Source organism: Falco cherrug, chromosome 2, assembly GCF_023634085.1.
Source record: "Falco cherrug isolate bFalChe1 chromosome 2, bFalChe1.pri, whole genome shotgun sequence".
Taxonomy (NCBI): domain Eukaryota; kingdom Metazoa; phylum Chordata; class Aves; order Falconiformes; family Falconidae; genus Falco; species Falco cherrug.
The window spans coordinates 69,585,387-69,607,447 of NC_073698.1; the positions used below are offsets into that span (position 1 = coordinate 69,585,387).

The 22,061-nt window shown below is 43.9% G+C and overlaps 1 protein-coding gene across 2 annotated transcripts in view; it reads right to left on the bottom strand.

Moving 5' to 3' along the window:
- Window positions 1–22,061, bottom strand: part of NPAS2 (neuronal PAS domain protein 2) — a 107,884-nt gene that overhangs the window by 30,859 nt on the left and 54,964 nt on the right. For both annotated transcript variants that reach the window (XM_055702862.1, XM_055702863.1), the window contains exons 3-7: window positions 18,877–19,025; window positions 15,595–15,686; window positions 12,245–12,334; window positions 5,692–5,812; window positions 4,564–4,677 (exon numbers count right to left, since the gene is read on the bottom strand). In XM_055702862.1, coding sequence (XP_055558837.1) covers window positions 4,564–4,677; window positions 5,692–5,812; window positions 12,245–12,334; window positions 15,595–15,686; window positions 18,877–19,025 — 566 coding nt within the window. The remainder of the gene's footprint in view (window positions 1–4,563; window positions 4,678–5,691; window positions 5,813–12,244; window positions 12,335–15,594; window positions 15,687–18,876; window positions 19,026–22,061) is intronic.

The following is a 22,061-nucleotide window of genomic DNA, read 5'->3' on the forward strand; positions in this document are numbered from 1 at the left end:
ATGCTGGCAATCTTTTTCTATATGGGTGACCACTTTGAAAGGCAGGACTATGGCTTTGTCCCTTTCAGGAGTTTTTAAGCAAGTATGTCACCTCAGAAATAGGATACCAAAACCAATACTTGGTTATATAATTATGGGAGATCTTTTCTGTTTACAAATGTAAAACAATTTTCACAGGAGGGATATATCCAGCCCACCTTATCTTTTCTTATCAGAGCGAGCTATTAAGCGGCTTTGTAAAATAATTTATTCTCACTTAATTTGACATTTTATACAGGGAGCTAAGCATTTCCTTGGATGTTTTTGAGGGTTGTCCTTATTACTTGCCTCCCTTCTCAGACACTGCGTTGTTTATTGGTGATGCTGAGATGACTGTCCCTTAGCAGGTACGACTGGCCAACAGGTACAGGGATGGCACTCAGCTCCCTTAGATGCTTGCATATATTAATCTCTCTTATTAAAATCTGGATTACAGGACCAGAACCTGAAATATATAAAAATATTGGGAAGGATTCCTATCTGCAAATAAAAAAACCCCTTTATGCTCTGAAAGTGAGTAGGCATTTCTCACAGAAGCAGAGAGGTAACTCCACCTTCCTCTTCTGAGTGGCCCATGGTCCGCCTCCCATCTCTGAAGAGACTCCTGAGTCTTCATGTCAGGTTACAGTCCTGCTATTCTCATTGAAGCTTAATTAATGATGATTATATAATCCTCCCAAATGGAAAATCAAATCTCTTGTATTTGATTTAGCACAGCCGATGACTCATGCAGTCACTCTGCACAGCTTGCATTACTGTTTCGCTGCTCTCGCTTGGGCACAGCTAATTTGAGGGGGGTTCACTGATGTCCAGGCAGCTCATGTCACATCCCTGGTGTAGATACAGCTACAGAAATGTCCTTGCAGCAGGCATTATGGAGTACAGCTTCCTGCACTCCATCCCTGGGACCAGCCCAAGCACGGACCCTCTTACTAACCCTGGCACTGGGCTGTGCAGCTTCTCTGGCCTCCAGCTATAGCAAAGCCCAGGAGCTCTAGGGACGGGCATCTTCTGAAAGACCGAACACATTCTGTGACACATGTGAACTTTCCTGGGCAATATCTGGGGGCTGCACATGCATCTCTCTGCCCCTTCTGGGATGGGGAAGATGGCAGTGAGTGCTCCTCGGGGGGAGCAGCATGGGTTTCATGTAGGTTGTGTGTGATCTGGCTCCCTGATGGCAATCCTGGTGACAAGTCACCTTGGTAGATATCAGGTACATTTTCTATTTTAGCAGAAAAAAAATTCTCTTTGGCATCTCAGTATAATGGCCTTTAAAGCCCCAGAGCTCCCCCTAAAGTTATGGAGAGCAGCTAAGCCCCTAACTGGCTTTCTAAACCTCAATCCTTCACATTAATCCATTCAAACCCATCCCTATATGATGTTCTCAGCCATAAGTCACAAGGCGATTAACGGAGAAGGTACAAGGGAGGAGGAAGGGGGGAAAGCTGACTGGGACCCCAGCACACATGCCTCCCTTCCCCCAAGCACCACCATTCCATAAGCAATGAACAATAATAAAATGATCTAAGAAGATGATAATTCAAGGGAAGTTATGCAAAAGGTTATGTGGAAGTAGAATAAAGCTAGTGACATTTTTGTTAAAGAGGGCAAAAAAGGACCTACCAGTTCTTCAAAACATTAGCGAAGGTTAAGTGAGAAGGAAAGGTGAAAGATTCTTTAGGACTGCCACTGCCACGACCTACATTAATGAGAATGGAATAGTTAAGTATCCTGATGGGATACAGCCTACCCAGGGATAAAAGAGCTTCCCCGGCCACAGAGGCTCTGGCATCCCTACGGCAGGAATGTGCAGGCAGGGTGGACTCAGAGTATGTTCAGCAAACCACTGGAAACAAAGGTAGAACTTGGTGTTGGGTGACTAAAAAGGAATGGCAGAGATTTTTATTTAGAGAAGAACATCCTGTATCAGTCTCCCATGTGTAAAAACATGCTCACACTTCCACTGCTGTGAAAAGCTACAGGGAAAAGCATTCTTGAATACGTTTATAAGGAACGTCTCCTGCTAATTAAGCTTAATTTGCAATTTCTGTCTTTCTCCCCCAGCAAACTCTTTTCTTATCTTTAGCTTAGCCTCCTTCCTTCACAAACACCTCCAAAAAACAGGATTCGGGGCCAGCTGATCCTATGCTGGTATGATGAGTGCTGGCCTGTGAGCGATATGTCTCTCCCCCACTACCCTTCCTACCCCTGTCTTTCTCACCCGCTTGGCCTCACACCTGGAGAGGGGCTGGCTGGGGAACAGGTATTTATTTCATGGGAGGAAGAGAGCAATTACTGGTAGATCTGGCAGGTGACAGCCCTGGGGTGCATGGGCTGAGAGGACAGTGCCCGATAACGGGGCATCCTGGGGTGTGGGAGGCCAAGCAGAGGAACCCAGCCCACTGCTGCGCCCATCAGACACTCAAAGATGTCCATGCCACAAGTTCCCATGCCAAAGCACAGCTGCTTGCACCCAGTCCTGGGGCTGAAAAGCTGCCCAAGGGGTGGCTGCATTCATACAGTGCTCGCTTGAGCTGATGTCCCCCGTGCCTTGCTCAGGGTGCAGCTGTCTGATGCAAGAAGCCCGGTGGAGCTAACAACAGCCACTTTGGAGGCTTGCACCTTCCTCCAGCTGCTCACTCTGTCCTTGGCTCAAGGTTATCAGCTCCTAAGCAAACAGAGTTTGCTGCTGCTACATCACGAGTCCAGTGCACTTGCTTCCACCTTTGCTGGGTGCTGGATTAGAAGCCAGGCTGGTGGAGGAGGGCAGAGGAGGCCATGGGGGTGACCCCCGGCCAAGGGGGAGCTGTGCTAGGGACGCACTGGTGAAGCAAGTATTTCTGCCAGACTCTGCACTGAGCTGGGGAAACTAAAGTCAGGATCGGCAAGCTGCTGTTCTGCAATGGGGAGATGGGGAGGGGGTCAGGAGGCACCATCTCACAGAGTGGGGGCAAGGATTGTCCTCTCCCTATTGACCAGAGGGTCAGACTGCAGCCCAGATGGAAATAAAGTGGAAGAGACAAAATAAAGCATGTTTAGAAAAAGGTGGCAAAGGTAAAAAAAAAAGAATTGAAGCAGGAAGGACATGTCTTATTTGCAAGCTATAAGCTCGGGTCTTTTGGAAAACGATTTGGTGTCTTCTGAAAGCAGTATGTTCCCATTTCGTTTGTATGCATTAAGCTAGGAAAGATATCTGTAATGCAAGTTTTATCCTTCTTCTGAGAAATAGCCACTGATACAAATCCTGGGTATGAAATCTTAACGGGTAAGAAGGCAATATTAAGGTCACACCAAAATAAAAGGCTGAAAATCCTTGAAGAAAATGGATCAGAAATTCCCCTGGTAGAAATCTATCCTTATGAGTCAGCACCTGAAATCCGGTTTCTGCTCTAGAAAACAGAACAGCTTGGTGTGCGCGTCTGTCAGGCAGTCGCATTTCGCTTCATTCAAACTAGAAAGCATACAGTCAGTTACATTTTTTTATACAAATAAAGCCTCAGTTCAGATGGCACCAAACAAGAAATACATATCTCCATCCTGCACGTAGGTTTCTATTCTAGTCATGTGGAGCAAGAGCAGAAAGTTAAATGGGGACAGGGACATGTTTTTTTCACAGCGTGACGTGCGGTTTTTGGAAAGCACGGTGGGGAATTTTTTTGCTGAGGATGACCTATTTGGAACAATACCAGCAACTTTGGAAATGCCACTCTGGAGTTCAATCAGGCAAGTAACTAAAGCAAACTTGGGCAGGCAGGAGAAGGGAAAGTAATAAAAGTGTATTTCATTTCTGACACTAATGGCCGTGCAGCAATCTGCTAGGGAATGGGGGAGGTGAAAATCTGCTCTTCATCCCTTGAAAGATGGTTTCCCTAGACCTACTGTGGTGCATTAGTGACTATGCTGACTGTATTTCTTCCTTTTTCTTTCTGGAGAGTATTGGGTTCCGCAGTGCTGGAGAGGAATGTAAAATGGCAGCTGGAGAGGGAGGCAGGTGGAACGTCCTCAGCCACTCCAACACCAGGGGCAGGGGACCTCTCACCGCGGCAAGGGGTGGCGGGTGCAGGCACTCAGCTGCGTGGTGCTGCTGCCTTTCCCCAAAATTTTGCAGAGAAGGGTGAGAGGGCAGATTTGGCAGATTATCAGTTCTGGCTGTTTGTGTTTAATGCAAGCCAGCAGCTAAGGTAGCAAGCTTATTAGTTAGCTAATAGGGAGAGTCTTAGCGCACAATATTAGTGAGTACAAACAAACCCTCCTCTGAAACTTCCATTATCTGCAAACTTACTCAAAGTCTAGAATCACTGCTAACAAGTGAAGGCCAGCAACAAAAGCAATTAACACAATTCCACTCTTCATAGGTAATCATCCAGATATTGTAAATCAGCTGCGAGAGCCGTGTGAAGCAGAATTTACTCCATAATGTTAAAAATAGTCCTTGCAGTTAAAAGCCTGTTTTGTTCAATGGAACAACACTTATATTTTATTTTACACAGCTAAAGTATCATTTATACAATTAAAGCTTACCATTGCTGTAAGACCGAAAATTTCCTACAAATTTTATGTATTCATATGTTGGAAATTCCTTTGGGTTCAAACTTCCTCTCAGAAGATGACAATAAAACTCTAGTTCATTGTCAGCTGGATTGTTAAAAGAAGAAGAAGAAGAAATAAATATACTATTTAAGCTAAACACAACCAACAATGTCTTCCAACCCCAATCTTGCAAATGGCAGCACAAGAGCAGCTTGACGCCACTCAGAGTCCTATACACCAATGTGCTATACATTGCAGGATCAGAGCCTCTGCAGTGAAGCACCTTGCAGGGATGCAGGTTGCTCAGCGCCGTGCACAGGTCTGCCCGCAGCTCAGGGACAGCCTTCGAGAATACCTCCCCCTCCTCTTACGCCACCCTCATCACGGGAGTTACACTGCCATAGACTGGTGTAGCAAAGGAGAGTATTGGATCCTTCATTTATAGTTTTTTTCTAGTCAGGCATTTCATGACTCACAGCTGTTCTACATCTTCTGTTGGAAAACTATGCCTAATTACCTTCAAAATATCTATTACATTAACTTTGGCATATTAGCTATCAGCTGCAGGTTTTGTATATACAGTAGATTAAGCAGCTGTACATATTGCATTACTGTGTTTTCTGGTTTCCTACGTCTTACCTCCTAGAGTGAATAAGGATGAGGCAAGTAAAAGCATTTTTAAGAGAAACAAAATTCAAATTGAAAAAAAATTGCCATGATTTTACAGATACTTTTCAACCATAATGCAAGCCAAAGTTATGTGACATTAGCATATCTCTGAACAGCATCTTACTTGAACAGGCTGAAATATCAATTAAGATGTGATATGTCTCCGGCGAACTCTCAGTTTCCATCGGCTAACCTATTTTCCTTAGCTGTCTCAAAAGATACGATATTTAATAATTAACACAACTGCAAGTAGTCTTAGCCTAGTAAAATAAAGGCAATGAGTTTCATTTAAAAATAGAACCAAAGGGTCATTCCAGGTCGCAAGATCCTTTTAAAAGGCTATGAACCTAACCTTTATATTACACATCACATAAAAATCCTCTTTCTGAGAGAAATTCTTTATCCTGCCTGTGCTTCTTCACTTACTGGGGAAGATAAAATAAAACTTACTTTTTAGGTAATCTGATGAAGCAGAATCCGTCATAAGCATACAAGAAGATAACATCTTATAAATTTCTGAATGTTCTTGTTCTGGAAGGAAATTTAACAAATTCTGATCCAAGACATCGCACTGTAAAGAAAAAGATCCTTTGAGAAAAATAGAAATATCACGACGAGCAACACTTGCAGAGATGCACAGCAATGTGGATAAAAAGCCTGTGGCAGTTGACAGGACTTTTCCCCCCACTGATTTCCTGGGACCCTAAAACAGGGGGGAAACTGCTGGGCAAACAGAGCGGCCGCTTGTCTGTGGGTTGGTTCTCAGCTTAATTCTCAGCGCTCAGCGAGGCTCCCCTAAAATTTCTCAGAGACCATCGGATGTATTGGGTATGTTGGTACAGTTAAATGACGAGACTCAAGAGTGAGCTGGGAAACGGGAGCCTGGCTCCCCGTATTGCTTGCTACCTCCGTGCACAGGCCTGTTGTGCTACTCACTGGAGCTTGCTCGCTCCCTGGAAAACCCTGACTAGTGGGAGCAGTGGGGATGGAAGTCACCTTAGGTCACTGGCTGCAAGAGCCAGGTCAGTCCCGGATCCAGCCACTCCCTGGGGGAGCCGCTCAGGTCCTGGGAAGTGCCCTCAGGGCAGCAGCCGTTGCTCCCCCTTCCTGCTTCCTGGCGGGTGGGAGCAGGGAGAAGGGCAGTCCCCAGTCTAGGCATTGCTTTGCAGCAGCAGTAGTTAGTCCCTGGGGAGAGGGACTTCATGGGGCCACCAGCACAAGCCCTCTGGCCAGCCATGGGCTGAATGCCTGGGCATCTGCAGCCCCATGGCACAAACCTGAAATCCATCTGAGATCTAGGTACTGAGATTTGGGAACAGAAAGAGGAGAGGGATTTGTGCAAAAGACCATGACTATCCCAAGGTGGATATCCAAGGTGGAGAAGATCATCGAGTCCAACCATTAACCTAGAACTGCCAAGTCCACCACTAAACCATGTCCCTATCCCAAGGTGGAGAAGACAAAGAAACATAGAATCACAGAATCATTTAGGTTAGAAAACACCTTTAAGACCATTGAGTCCAACCATTAACCTAGAACTGCCAAGTCCACCACAAAACCATGTCCCTAAGTGCCACATCTAAAGAGTCTGTCACAGGGTTGCCAAGAGAAAGATCTCACTTGTGTTCAGTATGGTGACTAATGCTAGAAGAGCACGTCTGAAAGGAAGTCCTGAGATAAAGTGACCCTCTAATGGCATTGACTTACATCCATCTCACTTGAGACTACCTCGGGCTGAGCTGGCACACTGACACAGCTTCGTGTGTCGTCAGAGCAGCTGCTATCAGATTGCATAGTCATGTCGAAAATGTGTTAGCCCTGTATGAGACTGGCAAGTTATTAAGCATCATATTTTATTTATGTATTTACGTAAGATTGCGCTTTGGTTTCCCTCTGCTTTCTACCCACGCCTGCTGTTCTGTGTGGAATTCCTGTTTAGAGTAGTTAAATGCATTGAGTGTACTTTGAAAATGAGTGCTACGTTTTACACGCTGATCTTGATGCAATAGTACATCACTTTAGATTATTCAGTTATAAGTATTTATTACATATGCTTGTTACTTGACTATCCCTTTTGTGAAGAATACTTGAAAATTATTTTTGTGACTTTAGTGTATATCTTATTAATATCCATCCTACTGATGCAGTACATGATTAATATTTTTATATATGTATAAATACATAAATACATATATACATACATTGTTTGTCATGTAGATGTATGTATAAATACACAGTTACATGTATTTATATCATGTATATATTTGTTTTATACACACATATATCTCTATACACACATTATATTTCTATTTATATTTACACAAAATATAGTATATTGTTCACGTAATTTTGGGCATATGAAGAAAGAGCACATGATGGGAAACTGCGGTGGCAACTCCTGTTCAAGGCTCAGAGAAGTAATATTTCCTGCTCATTCCCTTTCTACCTCTCAATGGTAGATAAAGATACTTATCCACCAGTTTCACGTAAGTCTCACGGAGGTTAATTAATCTCCCATCCGCTCAGCAGTAACTGCAGGAGGAGTAGATGTGAGCTGTCACCACTTTTCAGACTCACTATTGCTTCTTCAGTGACCTGAGGATATACCACCTTTTGTCTCTTTACTGTGAACAACCCCTGATTCAAAACCTGTATCAGTTCTGCAGTGTCGTTTCTGTTTAAGGTGTTAACTGCAGAGGCCTGCGACTACACCTGCAGCTGGAGTTGCAAGAGACATTTTTGTTCCACACGCCCCTCAGAGCAACCTCCTGCCCTGAGCACCAGCTACTAATTGATTTGCAAGCCCTGGCGTTTATGTCTGTTGCTGCCATCATGTACCATATCTGGAATTTAATGTTTGGTTTGCATCATTGCTGTTAGGAAATGCCCACTTATTTTTAACGAGTTAGAAAAAAATGATAAGCTATCTACTTCTTACTGTGTTTCACAACCCTTGCCTCCTGCAGGTTAGGCACATCTGTAAAGCGGCTCATGGAACAGAATTTCTGGCTCTTGTATGTATCAAGACTCCAACAATATTCTTGGATCAATATGTCAATCAAGAATATATTGACAGGTCAAATAGAGAGAAGCGAGCAAATATTCCACAGTCTTGCTGGAGCTGTAGGAAATGCCAAGCAAGCTATTCAGAGCTAAATCTGCACCAGATCCAAAGAGCAGACATCTGGTGCCATGGCAAAACGGTGTCTGGAGAGATGGACAAAATTTGATCACCACAGACCAAAATGCATCAGTTGGAGGAAAACAGTTTGCACTTTGTCTGATTATTCTAATTATTTGGCAGCAGGCAGTTCTGCCCCACTGGCAGACACAGCCACAAAGCATTGGTGAATGAGGCCGGCAAAGCAGATAAAAGATCAATATGAACTATGTTAATACATATTTATGCTGCTAAGCTTGGAATCTACTCTGCGCTTTTGAATCTATGTATCTTGTAGAGGAATTGTAGAGGAATGAAGGCAGGTGAATTAACATTGATAACATACAGCTGTGGGCTGGCTTCAGGGGCGGTGGGTTGGCTGATGTGGATAAGGTGCAGCTGTGGCTGGTTGCTGCTAAGTAGTTAAATAGCTCTAAGGGGTATGGAAAGGGGCAGTGGATGAAGAGGGACCTGGAAGAAGCAGAGGGAGAAGAGACCATGCCCTAGATGTAGGAGAGGCCCCAGGAGAAAAAGGGGGCCTGGAGGCAGATGCAGCAGAGGCAAGAAGTGGGTGGATTGGCCTGAAGAGGATGGAGAAACAGCGTGGACAGTAGATGAACTTTTGAAACCTTGTGGGGGGTTGATGGCTGTGTCAGGGCAAGGTGTGGGAACTACTTGTTGAAGTTAACCTGGTATGGGATGGTAAAAGCCTTGTTGCAGCTGGCTAGTTTAGCTAGTGCTGTGGCACCTTGCTAATGGAAACTTCTATTTACCCCAGATAGCTATGGCAGGCAAAGAAAACACTTTTGCGTACATGGATGCTGGTCTGTTCTGAATACAATACACCAAGTTCTGCAATCATTTGGTGTGTAGCTAAAATATCTATGTGGTTTCAGAGAAACAGCTGTACTCTCAAATGCAGCACCTTCCTCACTGTTCATTGCTTCTGGGGGGAGCTGGGTGAAGAAGAAATATGATGTGCTATTCCTGCTGCAGGGGAAAAAAAAATGCAGGGGAACTGAGCAGGCATGATCACTGCAGGAATGGGAAGGTGAAGAGCTGCAAATGCAACAGGCATCTTTCACATCAACACAAAAAATACAGCTCTTCTCTCATGTGCTGGGATCAACCTGCATCACTCTGTGTATCCTGCATTGATGCCCACTGCTGCCCTGCAATAGCAACACAGCACACAGAGCTTTTGTATGTTGTACAGTTGCTTTGTTGTGGATTTTCCCACCCTGACCCAACACAGCAAAGCAGCTGCCTGAGCTTTGCTGGGTAGGAAAAGGCCCCCTCCCAGGAGCAGCTCAGCCCTGCCAGGGACCTCATGCCTTTGCATAACTGCTTCCCACCAGCCCTTGTGGACTGTCACATGGGCAGGTGCTGAGCACAGACCCCTTGGTTACAGGACTAAAAGGTGGGTGAGATGGACACCAACTCTTCCAGATGTGAGCAGGTGCAGCACCTTCTGCCTGAGTCTGTGGACAGGCAGAGTCTGTGGCAAAGCTGTACCTCCTCCTCTAGGTTGGAAATACCCTGCTGCCTGTCTTTAACTGTTGCACTCAGCAAAACAGGTAAGAAGGACAGGGAGGACCCTCCTCCAGAGACTGCGTAGTCCTGGGGTCAGAGGGTCTGACTGGCAAATGCTGTGAGTTGTGCCCAGTTTTCCCGGAGGTCACTTCAGCGACAGTAAATCTTACCATGTGAGCTAAACCTCTCTACATCAACTGACCCTGAGAGTAGCCTCCGTATCTTATAAAAACAAACTGTTTAGAATTACAACAGGGGAAATTTGTGTTTGAAAATCCTCTGTGGAACTTAGGGAAGCTGTATTAAAGAGAATCGGATATATTTGTTCTCAGCACCAGAGTCCTTCATGATTTTAATGAAAGAAAAAGCATCAGATTTCTTCATAGGGGCCCTCAGAGTCCTGCTTTGCGTTCTGCCCAGTTTTGCTTTCCTTTCAGTACTTGAAGCAGAAGATTTGCAGAGTGTTCCCCCCGCAGTCGCAGAGGAAAAAGAATTGGTATTTGTCCCTCAAACAGTGACTGAACTTAGCTTATAAATAGATCCTGGAGGTAAACAAAACAAGCCACACAGATTTTCCAAATAGCACTCCGATCAGTTTTAAAAAGTAAAAAGACATATGGAAAGGGCAGCATGGGACTAAAATATGCTGTTTACACCTAGCTGCACGTTCAGCTGTCCCCTGTCTGTGGCTGTAGTGATTTGCCAACCTTGGGCAGGCAGAAGCCCTTATTGCTTGCTTAGTTGCAGCCTCTGGGATGCACCCAGTTGTTAATCATTATCACTCCATCAGCTCTGAGAAGGTCTGTGGGAGCTCCTGCTCCACCTCCAGCCTTGGCAGAGTGGTCCCTGTCTTGGGCTGCTGTGGGCTGCTTCTGTGTGAATAAAAAATAACGCCTGTCTTTGTCCTTGTTTTGGGTTGGATACTGGGCAAGGTTATCACACAAGGCATGACTTTGGGAGGGAAAACAGATTTAGTGTCTGATGATCCAGCTTGGGAATTATGAACCTGAATACATCCATGTTCATCCAAGGTTAAGGTTTAATGCACAGGGTCTGAAATGTGTGTTCCTGAAGAGCAGTACTTTCCTGCAGCAGATCAACCATTTCCACTAAGAATCAGTATTTGCAAGGGATAGCAACGAAACCCCTAAACCATGAAAGACAAGGAAATTCCATGGAAATCAGTAAGTGTATGAAGACCCAACAGCCCGCATGCAGGACAGGGCTCTCTCTGCCTTTGAAGTGAAGATAAATGTTAGAAAATGGTCAACTACTGTTTTTCTCAACCGCTGAGGATTAAAGAAAGCTGAAATAGATAGATTCAGTTCAATCTGTTGTTGCATAGCAATATTCTGGCATTTACCAGGAGCTGCTGCCTTTCATCAAGTTCCTTTCGCCTCAGAAGAAAATAATTTTTGTTCATATTACAGCAAAATAGTGTGTATGAAATACATTTGTCTGGGTGGAAAACATAATATGTATTTGGTGACGAAGTAAACAAGAGGAAAAGAATTGTAATTTTCCTAAGAACGTGGCGGGGGGTGGTGGTGGTGGTACAATAATGATTTGGCAGCTATTTTTTTCTCCTGGGCATGTCTTTATTTCAGACCAAGCTACTAAAAACGAATGTGAGGATTAATCCTTAATTATTGTGCCGTTTCTCCTAGAGCAGCCTTAGCAACAGGAGCAGGGTTCGGAGCAGTCCCTCTTCCCTGCTCTTCCAGTGTCTCCCACAGCAAGACCCAGCAGCCCACAGATAGAACAAGCTGTATGTGCCGGACCTGAGCGCCAAGCGTTGGCTCCACCAGCACCTCCTGTGGGCAGGGTGTGCTCCCCTCAGGAAAGCACAGCTGAGCTGTGGGGTCACTCAGCAGCAGCCCTTGGCTAACTCTGAATTCAATGAGGTTTTTGTCCTTTACCTCCCTGGGAGCAGAATAAGGCCCGTAACAAGCTCCTCGCCGAGCTGCCAGTGGCACTGGTGCTATTCTCTGCTAGCTTAGAAATCAGAGATGGAAAAGATCAGCCAGGTCACCCTGTCCCTCCCCTAGCCAGAGTATTCCCGCAGAGCTTTTCCCATTCAAGTCGAAGTGCCTCATAGCAACGAAAACCTGAAGGGTATGAATCAGACAGAGAGAGAACAGAGCTGATCAAAAGCAGCTGGCCAGCATAACGCAGGGACAAACCCCCTCACTGCATTTTGGTGAAAACACCATTCACACACGCCACCCGCACCCTTTTACATCTGTTCCTAAAAATGCAGGTCCCAATCCTACAATGTGTAGTAGAAAAGCCAATACCAGAATTACTTACCGGTAGATGCCCTAGAAGAGGTGTGATGCTGTCAGACACATAGATAATGCTTCCACCTGTGGTCACTGCTATAATGAAGCCATCTAATGCCTAAGGAAAACAGACAAGTGGAGAGTGCTTTGATAGGAACAAGTGGTGTAAACAGGGCGTCTCATTGCACGTTGATGAAAACAGTTTGACTTCAGCACCATATTGTTATCGAGTTGTAGGAATGTTATCTCGGGTTGCAGAACAGTAATTCTCTGATTTTACAGTCTGATTTAACTTTTACAACACTCTTTGTAGTCTAGTAAAACCTACTATTGAAGCAACAAAGGGCTCACAGGAACATTTCATGTCTCAGTTTTTAAATTAATCACACATTTTAATAATGCAAAATGACTAAGACTGGATCCCTTGGAAGTTATTAAAATGAACATTTGAGCTCTGTGTAAATATCAAAGGACGATGAAAGGATGCAGTCCTATCTCAAAATGGTACTTCTCTGCAAAACCCATAAATCTCAGTTTGTATTAATGTAATGTTGTATATTACTGGGCTTTCGTGTAAGTAAAAGCAATGCAAATGATCAAATAATCCTTAGCCTGACTTTCAGTTGAGTGATTTATTTTAAAGTGCGTGGTATTGGATTACTTATTCCAAGAGAAATTCACCCTTCTGCAAAGTTTCTTCCTCACTTCAGTCCCACCTTGCAGCAAGCCCCTTCACTCCTAAGACTGAAAGCGAATGTCAGCCTTACCCCCGTCCTCCCCACAGGAGCAATTTCACCTTCAAAATTAATTTCTTCTTTAGTCTGAGCTGCAAGGTTGTGAGCTAAATGTTGTTCAAAGTTAATCTAGGTAGATATCCAGAATTAAAGCAAACCAATCTGAGCAGACCTCCTGCCCCCCCCCCCCCCAAAAAAAATTAAAAAATTAAGACTCAATACTTGGTGCTCAGAGACTACATTAAAACCTTCCTGTTGCAATTAAGGAGTCACTGGTGGAGCTCCCCGTGCTTTCAAGTGGAGCAGGTCTGGATCCTTCCTGTCTGTGCATCGGGGTTCCGGGGTCAGTGTAGCCTGCAGTATGTGAGCAATATGGGCACTGCAAGCATGACTGAGTCAGAGCAGATTCAGCTATACTCTCTGGCAGCGATACCTGTTCAGCAGACAGGTGTACTGCAAACGGCCTGATCAGGGTGCCACGGTATTACAAAACCTCACTGCAAACCCAGGCATGCCTCCAAGGCAGACTAGCAGTTGATTCTGTGAGCTGCAGCACATCCTTCCCCCCTGCTGACTTCAATAAGGGAAAGAATTCTGAGAATACTGGAAAATGCTAATTGTTGGTTTTTTTTAAAAAAAAAAGAAAACACAAAGCCTTGAATAAAGACACAAACATATGCTCCTTTTTCCAGAGAATGCTGAGCACCCACAACTATTTAAGTCAATGGGAATCTGCTGGTGCTACAGTCCTTTGAAAAGCAGGTCAATAACTTATACCCCAGTAGAAAAGCGTGTGTTTAACATCTCTGAAAACCCTCCAGCTGCTATAGTTAGTTTGATTTTGTTAATCTAAGTGCAGAGAATAGTTTTTCTTTAGTGTAGTACATTCAAGCTGTTTTCTAAAAAAGCATGATAGCTGTTAACCTGTAGAAGAGAGCAGTGGTTTTACAAGGCAGCTGTACTGTGCCTATTATTATGGTGAAGACTGTTGGGTTTTTCTTAAATCAAGTCCTTATTTCATATCCAATGCAAACTATACAAAGAATTTTGTGGTAAAATCAAGTTAATGTATGCATACGTAATTCTGTTTTTATTTACTCCCAACTGGTCCCTCCAACACTGAGAGACCATATCCCTTTTCAAAGATTTCACTAGCAGTCCTAGATGGACAAACAGAGCCTAATCCCTACTCTTATGTAATTTGATGACAGCTTTTTCAATGGGGTAAGAAAAGGCCATTTTCAGGAAAGCTGATGTATTACTGCAGCCAATTATGCTCTGATTCTTTTGAATCAATGCTTGAAAAAAAACCTTCCCATCTTTTAATAACAGGATGGGAAAAACTTCAGGCAGTCTTGCCCAAATGTTAATAAAATAAGATTAGTAGTAAGGCAAAAAAGCAGAGAATGATGAACAACTGGCTCAACAGGAGATCCCAATACCCAATGTTGTCTTGAAGGGCATGGAAAATTAGAGTAGCAAGAAGGTGATTTATAAGCTGGGAAACTAAAATCAATTGTTTAAGATTGTGTGGCATACAAGGAGAATCAACAAAGGCCCAGCCAGTCAAGACAATTGCCAATTTATTGCTATCTGAGGGAAATATTTCAGTGCAGGCTGAAGGAGTTACATATGTAGAGTTCCTGTGCACTGAGGTAGGAATGGGCGGCCGTCAGTGCAGTGGGAGCAAAGCCTCACTTAACACTGGGCCAGGGGAGTCTCATCACAACAAACTGCAACAGCCAAGGGACTGCCACCCCCTGGGCGCCAGCAACGTGCCCCAGCTTTGTGCCACTCCTTGGTGGGTCAAGCTGCTTCCCAGTATCCCTCCCTGCCTGCTGCCAGAGCCTGAATTGTGCCCCACAGTCACATCATTTGTGGGAGGAGGAGGACACTGCGGGGCCATGCAACCTCCATGTGTTTAGTACGGGAGAAGATCCTTGCTAAAGAAGGTTCTAGTTGTTACTGAGAGAGAAAAATACATTTTAGCAGCTCATTTGCATTTCATCTCAAACCTATATAAACGACATTGAGTCACCTCCCTTTAAATCCCAGCTAGCATTAAAAGCATCTATGGTATAATTTAAAGGTGATTTAAAAACTATCATTGCAAAATAACCCTGCTCCCTGTTGGAATAAGAAGTGTTTGATAAGGCCTTGAAAATCATTAGAATGGAAGTATTAACTGTATCAAACCAAGAGGAGCTGTCAGGTTTTATCTGCTCGTACAGCACCTAGCACTAGAGGGACGTGGCACCGTTGCCTTTTAGGTGATAGTCTTGCATAAATATTAGGTAATAATAATGCCTTCCAAGAACAGGAGAAAAACTGCCACGTGCCCTTTTCCTCACCTCTGTTTGTAAAAATAAAATGCAACCTGTGATTTGAATCTCTCCCCTGGATTGCATTTCTTGGGAGTCCCTGTGCAGCTTTGCGGGCTGTGGCAGCATACAGTGCAACAGCATCGTCCAGAGTGAAAAGCAACATGTGGGGACTCTGTCTCAGTGACCAGCTCTGCCTGATGGTCAGCTACAGCAGTACTTGAAACCTCCCCTTTTGGAACTGCAGATAACATTTTATTGTAGATGCATGAGCATTTCCATGACTGCTAGACAAAATTAGAAAGGTATATATGCATGCTCACCTCCAACATCAACTGGGTGAATTCTTCATTGCTGAGAAATGAAGGCTTCCAGTCCTGCTGAATTTCAGAGATCTCCGTCTGTGCTGAGACTTCTAAACAAACAGAACATTTCAGGTTTTTAAATTCAAAGAAACTTTTTTCCTGCAAGACTATATATGAGTTGCTACAAAAAGAGAGAAATCGCCTTTATATTCAAAAATTGCATTTTTTAAGCATGGGGTTTGCATACAGAGACAGTAATCACTATCTGAACTGGGCCCAATCCTGAAATGTTTTCCTCATTTTTAACTTGGCTCAACTTGAACTGACTTCAGGGGCAGCCTGTATCCACATAGCGATCGGCCTCAAGCAGCATTACTGGGGTATGGATGAAAAGATAAAACCACTTTGCATTAAATGAATATCAAGGCAAGGCTTAGTATGTGTCAAATAGATATTTACAATTTACAGCTTCAAAATTAGGCTTCCAGAGAGCTAGGGTTCAGCCTACAGCTTCTGTGCCCAACAGGGAGCAGCAAGAGAACTCCTTCAGAGGAGCCCCGAGGGGCTGTGACCCCAAAGAGCAGAGCTATTGCTCTATTCTCCAAAACACGAGTGAGACCTGAGCATTTGCAGCAGCCTTACACTGGTGCTGCGGCCCTTGCTCTCTCCCGTGCCTGCTGCCAGCCCCCTGTTGCAGGGCAGCCCAGGGAAAGGGAACGGAGCACCAGCATCTCACCCCGAAACTTGTCTGGAGGAGAGGGTCAGTCTCTGAAACACCTGCAGCAGCCTGGGGATGCTCACTCCCCAAGGGCTTTCCGTGGAGGGGTGCAGGCACACTGGTGTAACAAGTCACAGCTTCACACTGCAACTGGGGACTGTGCTGGGGACAGCTGGATGTGCATCCCGGTGAGCCGTTTCCTTGGAAAAACAGCCACTCACATCAGCTCTACCTGAGTCAGACAGGGTTACGGGAGGCTGATCTTATAATTCAGAGAGACTTCAGCTGGTTTTGTTTGCTGCTCGCTCCACTGGTCTGAGTGCTCCCTCATTCAGCTCTAGTAGTGAGGGGATGCTGAGTGCAGCCTGTCTTCTCCTCTTGGCACTGCCTGCTAATTAATCCTATTGATTAACACTTCCAGAGCATGTAATACCCAACACTCCCTATTCAGAGCACACAGGCAAACTGGCCAGAGAAATGCAAAAGGCTAAATGATATTAAAGACAGTAAATTTTTACCAGTGCCTGTACATATTGTTGCCTAGAAAGAAATCAAAGCCTCCATTCAGGCTTTATTAATGGAGATGCAGCCCTGTGCTTCTACCAGCTCGTTCAACTCACTTTCTGCACTGCTGGGGGCTGTCACTGATAGCACGGCGACTCTCCACAGCCCCCATGGTCTTACACAAAACCAGATAAGGAAAAAGAGAGATCAGCCTGTTAGATTTTTATTATATAGTTTCAGAATATAGGATACTTCCAGCAGATGCATAGCTTGGAAAAGCTTGTGTACACAAACCAGCAACAGTTAGAAGAATTATTTGAGATTTGGGAGATTCTGTGCTTTATAAAGAATGAGGCAGTTTATGAAGAAAAAAGTCTGAAAAATGACCTCCTCCTCTGTTACGACTAAAATCTTGGTTTAGCCTACTAAATGAAAAGGAAATACGATTGAATGAACCAGATCCAAAGTACGCTGAAGATAATCAACATTTTTAAACACTGATGCTTTGTATTATATTGTGGGACAACTAATCTAGTTTAAAAATAGATAACACTTGCTTTTTTTAGCAAGTGCACTAGAACCAGTCACAGTTTGACCCAATTGCTGTGGAAGGATTTGTGACTGTTGGCTTTCTTTTACTGAGTTGTTCTTCCAGAAATGAAGCTTTTCGGAGTAAATTATTTGGGCTATCGGCTACACTTATCTACACTTATTCAAATCTCATGTGATTGTTCTTTGCTTGGCTTTATAATTGAGCATATTCACGTCCTCCTTTACTCTGCCTTGGGCAGCTAAAAAAAAAAAAAAAGAGATATGTTATTACTGTCATTTTTTAATAGGTATACACAATTATTAAACTTTGAGGTGTCCTGGTCTTGCCCTCCTGTATGAAATCATCTTGTCTGTGGCAGAAATTCATTTAAAGGAGAAACTGCGCTCTAACAACAGAACCACTGTAATTATTTCGTCTATAAGTTTGACATTTGTGACTCTGTCATGTTGGGAGTCATGATATGAGAGTTTTTATGGTCTTTTCTGTTTCACCTAGAGCTCTCCAGGGAGTGTGGGCAGGAGGTACGGGATGAGCAAAGGCGAGCCGAGTGATGTGGTACATCAGCTCAGAAGACCCATTTCTGCTTTGTAGGACCAGGGGCATTCCCCATGGTTATCCACTGAAGCCTCTTCCTCACAGGGGCAGAGCAGAAGAGCCCCATTTTAAATTAGTGCCCTGATTTTTAAGGGGTTTATAAGGGAGAAGCATTTCAATTGTCTGCTGCTGACGGATGTCTGTGCATCAGGGAGCCCACAGGGCTCTGACAGAGCCCACTGACTAGAAACTAGACTGACCAGACTAGATCAGCAGGGTCAGAAATCTCCTCTGCCCTCTGTAAGGATACATTTCTAAGGGATTTAACTGTCACTTCTGTGTGCATTTTAAAAAATAAACTCCCAGCTTTCCGAAGCTGAACTTTACTATTGCAACTGCATGCTGTGCAAATGTGACGTAGCTTCTGCTTGTGCGAACTGGGTGATGCACGTCAGCTATCTGTGGATGCAATTTGCTGAAGCTGACTTCAAGAACTGGGGCCTTTTCTGGTCTGAGTTTTCGGCTCACCGTGGAAAATTGAGTCCTACACAGTCCACTGTGTAGCAGGGGGGCTGAACAGATTGCTTCTCTGCATTTTTCTGCAGAGGAGCTGGAGCAAATGCTTTGTTCTTCTGCTCAGAATATTGCAGATTTCAAGGAAGAAAGTCTTCCCTCTGGCCCCAAATCTCTCTTGTTCAAATCATCTCTCTTCTTCATGTGTGCTGCAGGGCACTGCTGCCCTCCTTCCCTCGGTTCCTGCCTTCTGCCCCCTTCTCTAGTAGGTTGAGAGACAAACCTCAACTAAAGAGCAGCTGCGGAGACGGATTTGGGCAGCACAGTGCCTGTAAATGATCTTTTTTGATGAGACAGAAAAAAAAATAGCTTATGTTGGCACTTTTAGGCCCCTTGAGCCATTCTGATGATCACTGAAGGAAACAGGATATTGTAGTAACCATCTGGCAAATGTATGAAGAGCTGCAGTAAATCTTACCATTGTGTTTCTGCAGAAAGCCAATGACTTTTTCCAGCACAGTAGTTTTGTCCATTTTGCGAGTGTTGCCTGGAAGCATGGAGCTGAGCTCTTTGATGAGAACATTGAACTGATCGCGCCTCTTCTTCTCCGACTTGTTACGCGAAGCCCTGTAGATAAGAGGGGAAAAGAAAGATGAGCAGACCAAGAGGAAAAAACCATCATGTACCTGCTATTTCCAATGTATACACATAGAAATTAGCTTGCTGTGTGCCTCAGCATGTGAAGATTGACACTGTCAGTAAAATCATTCACAAACAAGAAGTAACAATAACTGTAAAATCATCCATAAGGAAGAGTGGGAACTAGTAAAACTATGGGTCATACCCACTTGTGCAGTCCCAACAGGACAGAGGGACCCCAGTCCTGCAGCTCGGCCATTGCACTGGGGCTGGGTCCACCTGGAGGGACCTGCCCACTTTGGTCACAGGTCCTCTGGCTACCTTCAGGCTGGCTTAGAGAGAAGAATTGGGCTGTTGTCTTCCAGTCACTAAGATCAGGGACCTGAGCAGAGGTTGCTGCAGCTCCAGTCTAGTTCACATCCCACCTGGTTTAGTCTCCTTTCCAAGGTGACAAGGGCAAGCAGGAGGGAGGGCATCATCACGCCTCATCCCAGCATGAACTGGGTCTGTAGCTGGGATGTGTTCCCAGACCTGGGGGCTCAGAAATGCTGGCAGGGGGCTCCTGCTTGCCCTTAATCTCTGTGTGCCACTGGGCAAATTGCTTAAGGTCACAATGCCCCAACTCTTTAGATGTAAAATGGAGACTCTGCAGCTTTCTTTGCCAACCTTCTCTGTTCAGCTTGCAGACTCCTCAGAGACAGCCTGCTTCTACTACTGTGTTTGAAGTGCTTATAGGAAGAAAGGACCCGATTTCATTTCAGGTGTTTTGGTACCACCATAATACTGTCATTAAGGCTGTTTATAATCTTCTCGGCTTGTGCACTTTGATTTTTTAAATTATATGTCAACCTATACATGAGCAAGTGTTTTCTGAATCGTTCCCATGAATATGACAATCATTCTACTTGGAGGCTATCACCTGGACTTCAGTAACCATGTGAAAATAGAAAGAAATATAACCCAGAATATTTGTTTGCTCTTCTGAAAGGTCCTCAAGCAGACAAGATTTGCCTTGTTAATTACAGAAAGATCTAAAAATCTGGGTACATGTAAACAAGAAAGAAAAGCCAAGAGGTCGGTTCTCACTCTGTGTTTCTCGGTCCCAGCTAACGCTGCTGTTCCTCATATGCAGCTCTGGATGCACACTGCTGAAAATCAGAGCAGAGTTTAGCCCAGCATCTACGTCCCCTCCAAGGACCGGGACGGTGGTAAATATTTTCAGCTGAGAAATCAGTGCAGAGGCTTCTGGATGTTACTACTGACAGAGGGGTAATTTTTGTTTGTCTTGCTCTCAACCCTGAACACACTTGGAGACACACTGGATAGAAGCCAACACTTGATTATTTTACAGCTTTGAACATAAGAGATCGGGTGGATACTGCCTGACTGATTTCAGCCTGTTCTTATTACAGTGCAAAAGGCTGTCAGAACAAGACGTGAAAAGCTCCAGCCTTATCCTATTGCCGTACAGTTCGAGGGGACATTAAGAACATCAATGTTTTACTTCCTCATAATTCAATCCTCAGTTCATTTCAACCTTAAAGGGTCTCAACTTCCCTGAAAATAAAATAAAACATCAACCATCTATAGGGAAAGTGTTGCTTTTCCCAACATAAAGATGCCTTGACAGATATATAAAGTATCTATTTTTAACACTTGATATTTTATTCAGAAAGGAAATATAAAAACTGCTGTAATGAAAATAACTCTACCAAGATCTGAATCGATGAACACAGTAACATCTCAAAAAGGAAAAAAAAGAGAAAGAAACCTTCATAATTAGGTCATCTAAACTGTCCCTGCACAGTTGTAAATGCTTTATTCAGTCCAGTTGTAAATGTCTTAAATCATGTAGTTTTCATCACTTCCCTTGAAAGATTATTTCCTAGCCTTGTTTACTTCATTGCTAGGGCATATACTTTACAGTAAGCCAAAACAGTCTCTGTCTTAATTCCATACCATTCATCGCAGTTCTCCTCTTGCCTCACTACTCAAAAAAAAAGAAAAAAAAAAAAAAAAAAGCAGCATATCTAAGGGGAAGAAGGAGACACAGTATGAATAAAATCTGGATTTTTAGTGAATACAGCTAAAGGCAATGCAGGACAGCCTGGATTCAGAATGATCAAAATCACCATTTTAACACATGTTATAAACAGCCATTTTTATACTCTTACGTATTTGCTGCTTGTTGTCTTAAAGAGAGACTGATACTTGTTGACTAGTAGCCATTACATCTTGATGATTTTCAATGAGATGTGATTTTACACTAAATTTCATACTTCTTTTTGCTGTCCAGTGGGATATGTTATATATGCATCAAAGCAAGTAACCATACTGCATATCTTCATTCAGATTTTTAAATTTACTTTTTATTGGAGTGGAAAATGGCAAGCAGCAGTCCTCATTTATTAGCGCTTTGCCGTGTTTCACTTCAAGCTGGTTTTAGCTGGAATTTGGAATTCAGCTGAATTGCAAAATAATAATTTTTAAATAATTTACTATTAAAGCAAACTAGAAGAAAAGCAGATAGAGAAAAAAGTGCACAAAGTAAGCTTTTTGTTTAAAATTAATAAATCTACAAAACAAAATAAACCCCATCCAACATCAAAGAATTGAAAATGAAATCATGGTTCTGGTCTCCAGAAGATCAGAACACCTCAAGGAGGTCTTTGATGTTCCCAAGTGTGGTGCTGTCATATCCACATTTCAGTCCTTGGGTCTTCAGAGTGAAGTAGTGCCTTGGGGAGTCGCATGATGCAGAGTGGGGCTCAAAATAACCAGCATCCTGAAGGAAGAGCTATACATTGTGGCCAAATACTGAACACTTGGCACATGGGTGGGAGTGCAGGTGCCTGTCCTTGGGAGAGGATGGAACCTCTTCTCATGTCTGTGTAATACAACCTGTATGTGCCTAATAAATCACAGTAGACAGTGAACGGTCTGCGTGTGTGTCTCTAACCTGAGAAATCCAGGTCCTGGCTTGGGTCCATTCCCAAAGAGTTAAATTCAGAGATTTCTACTCTC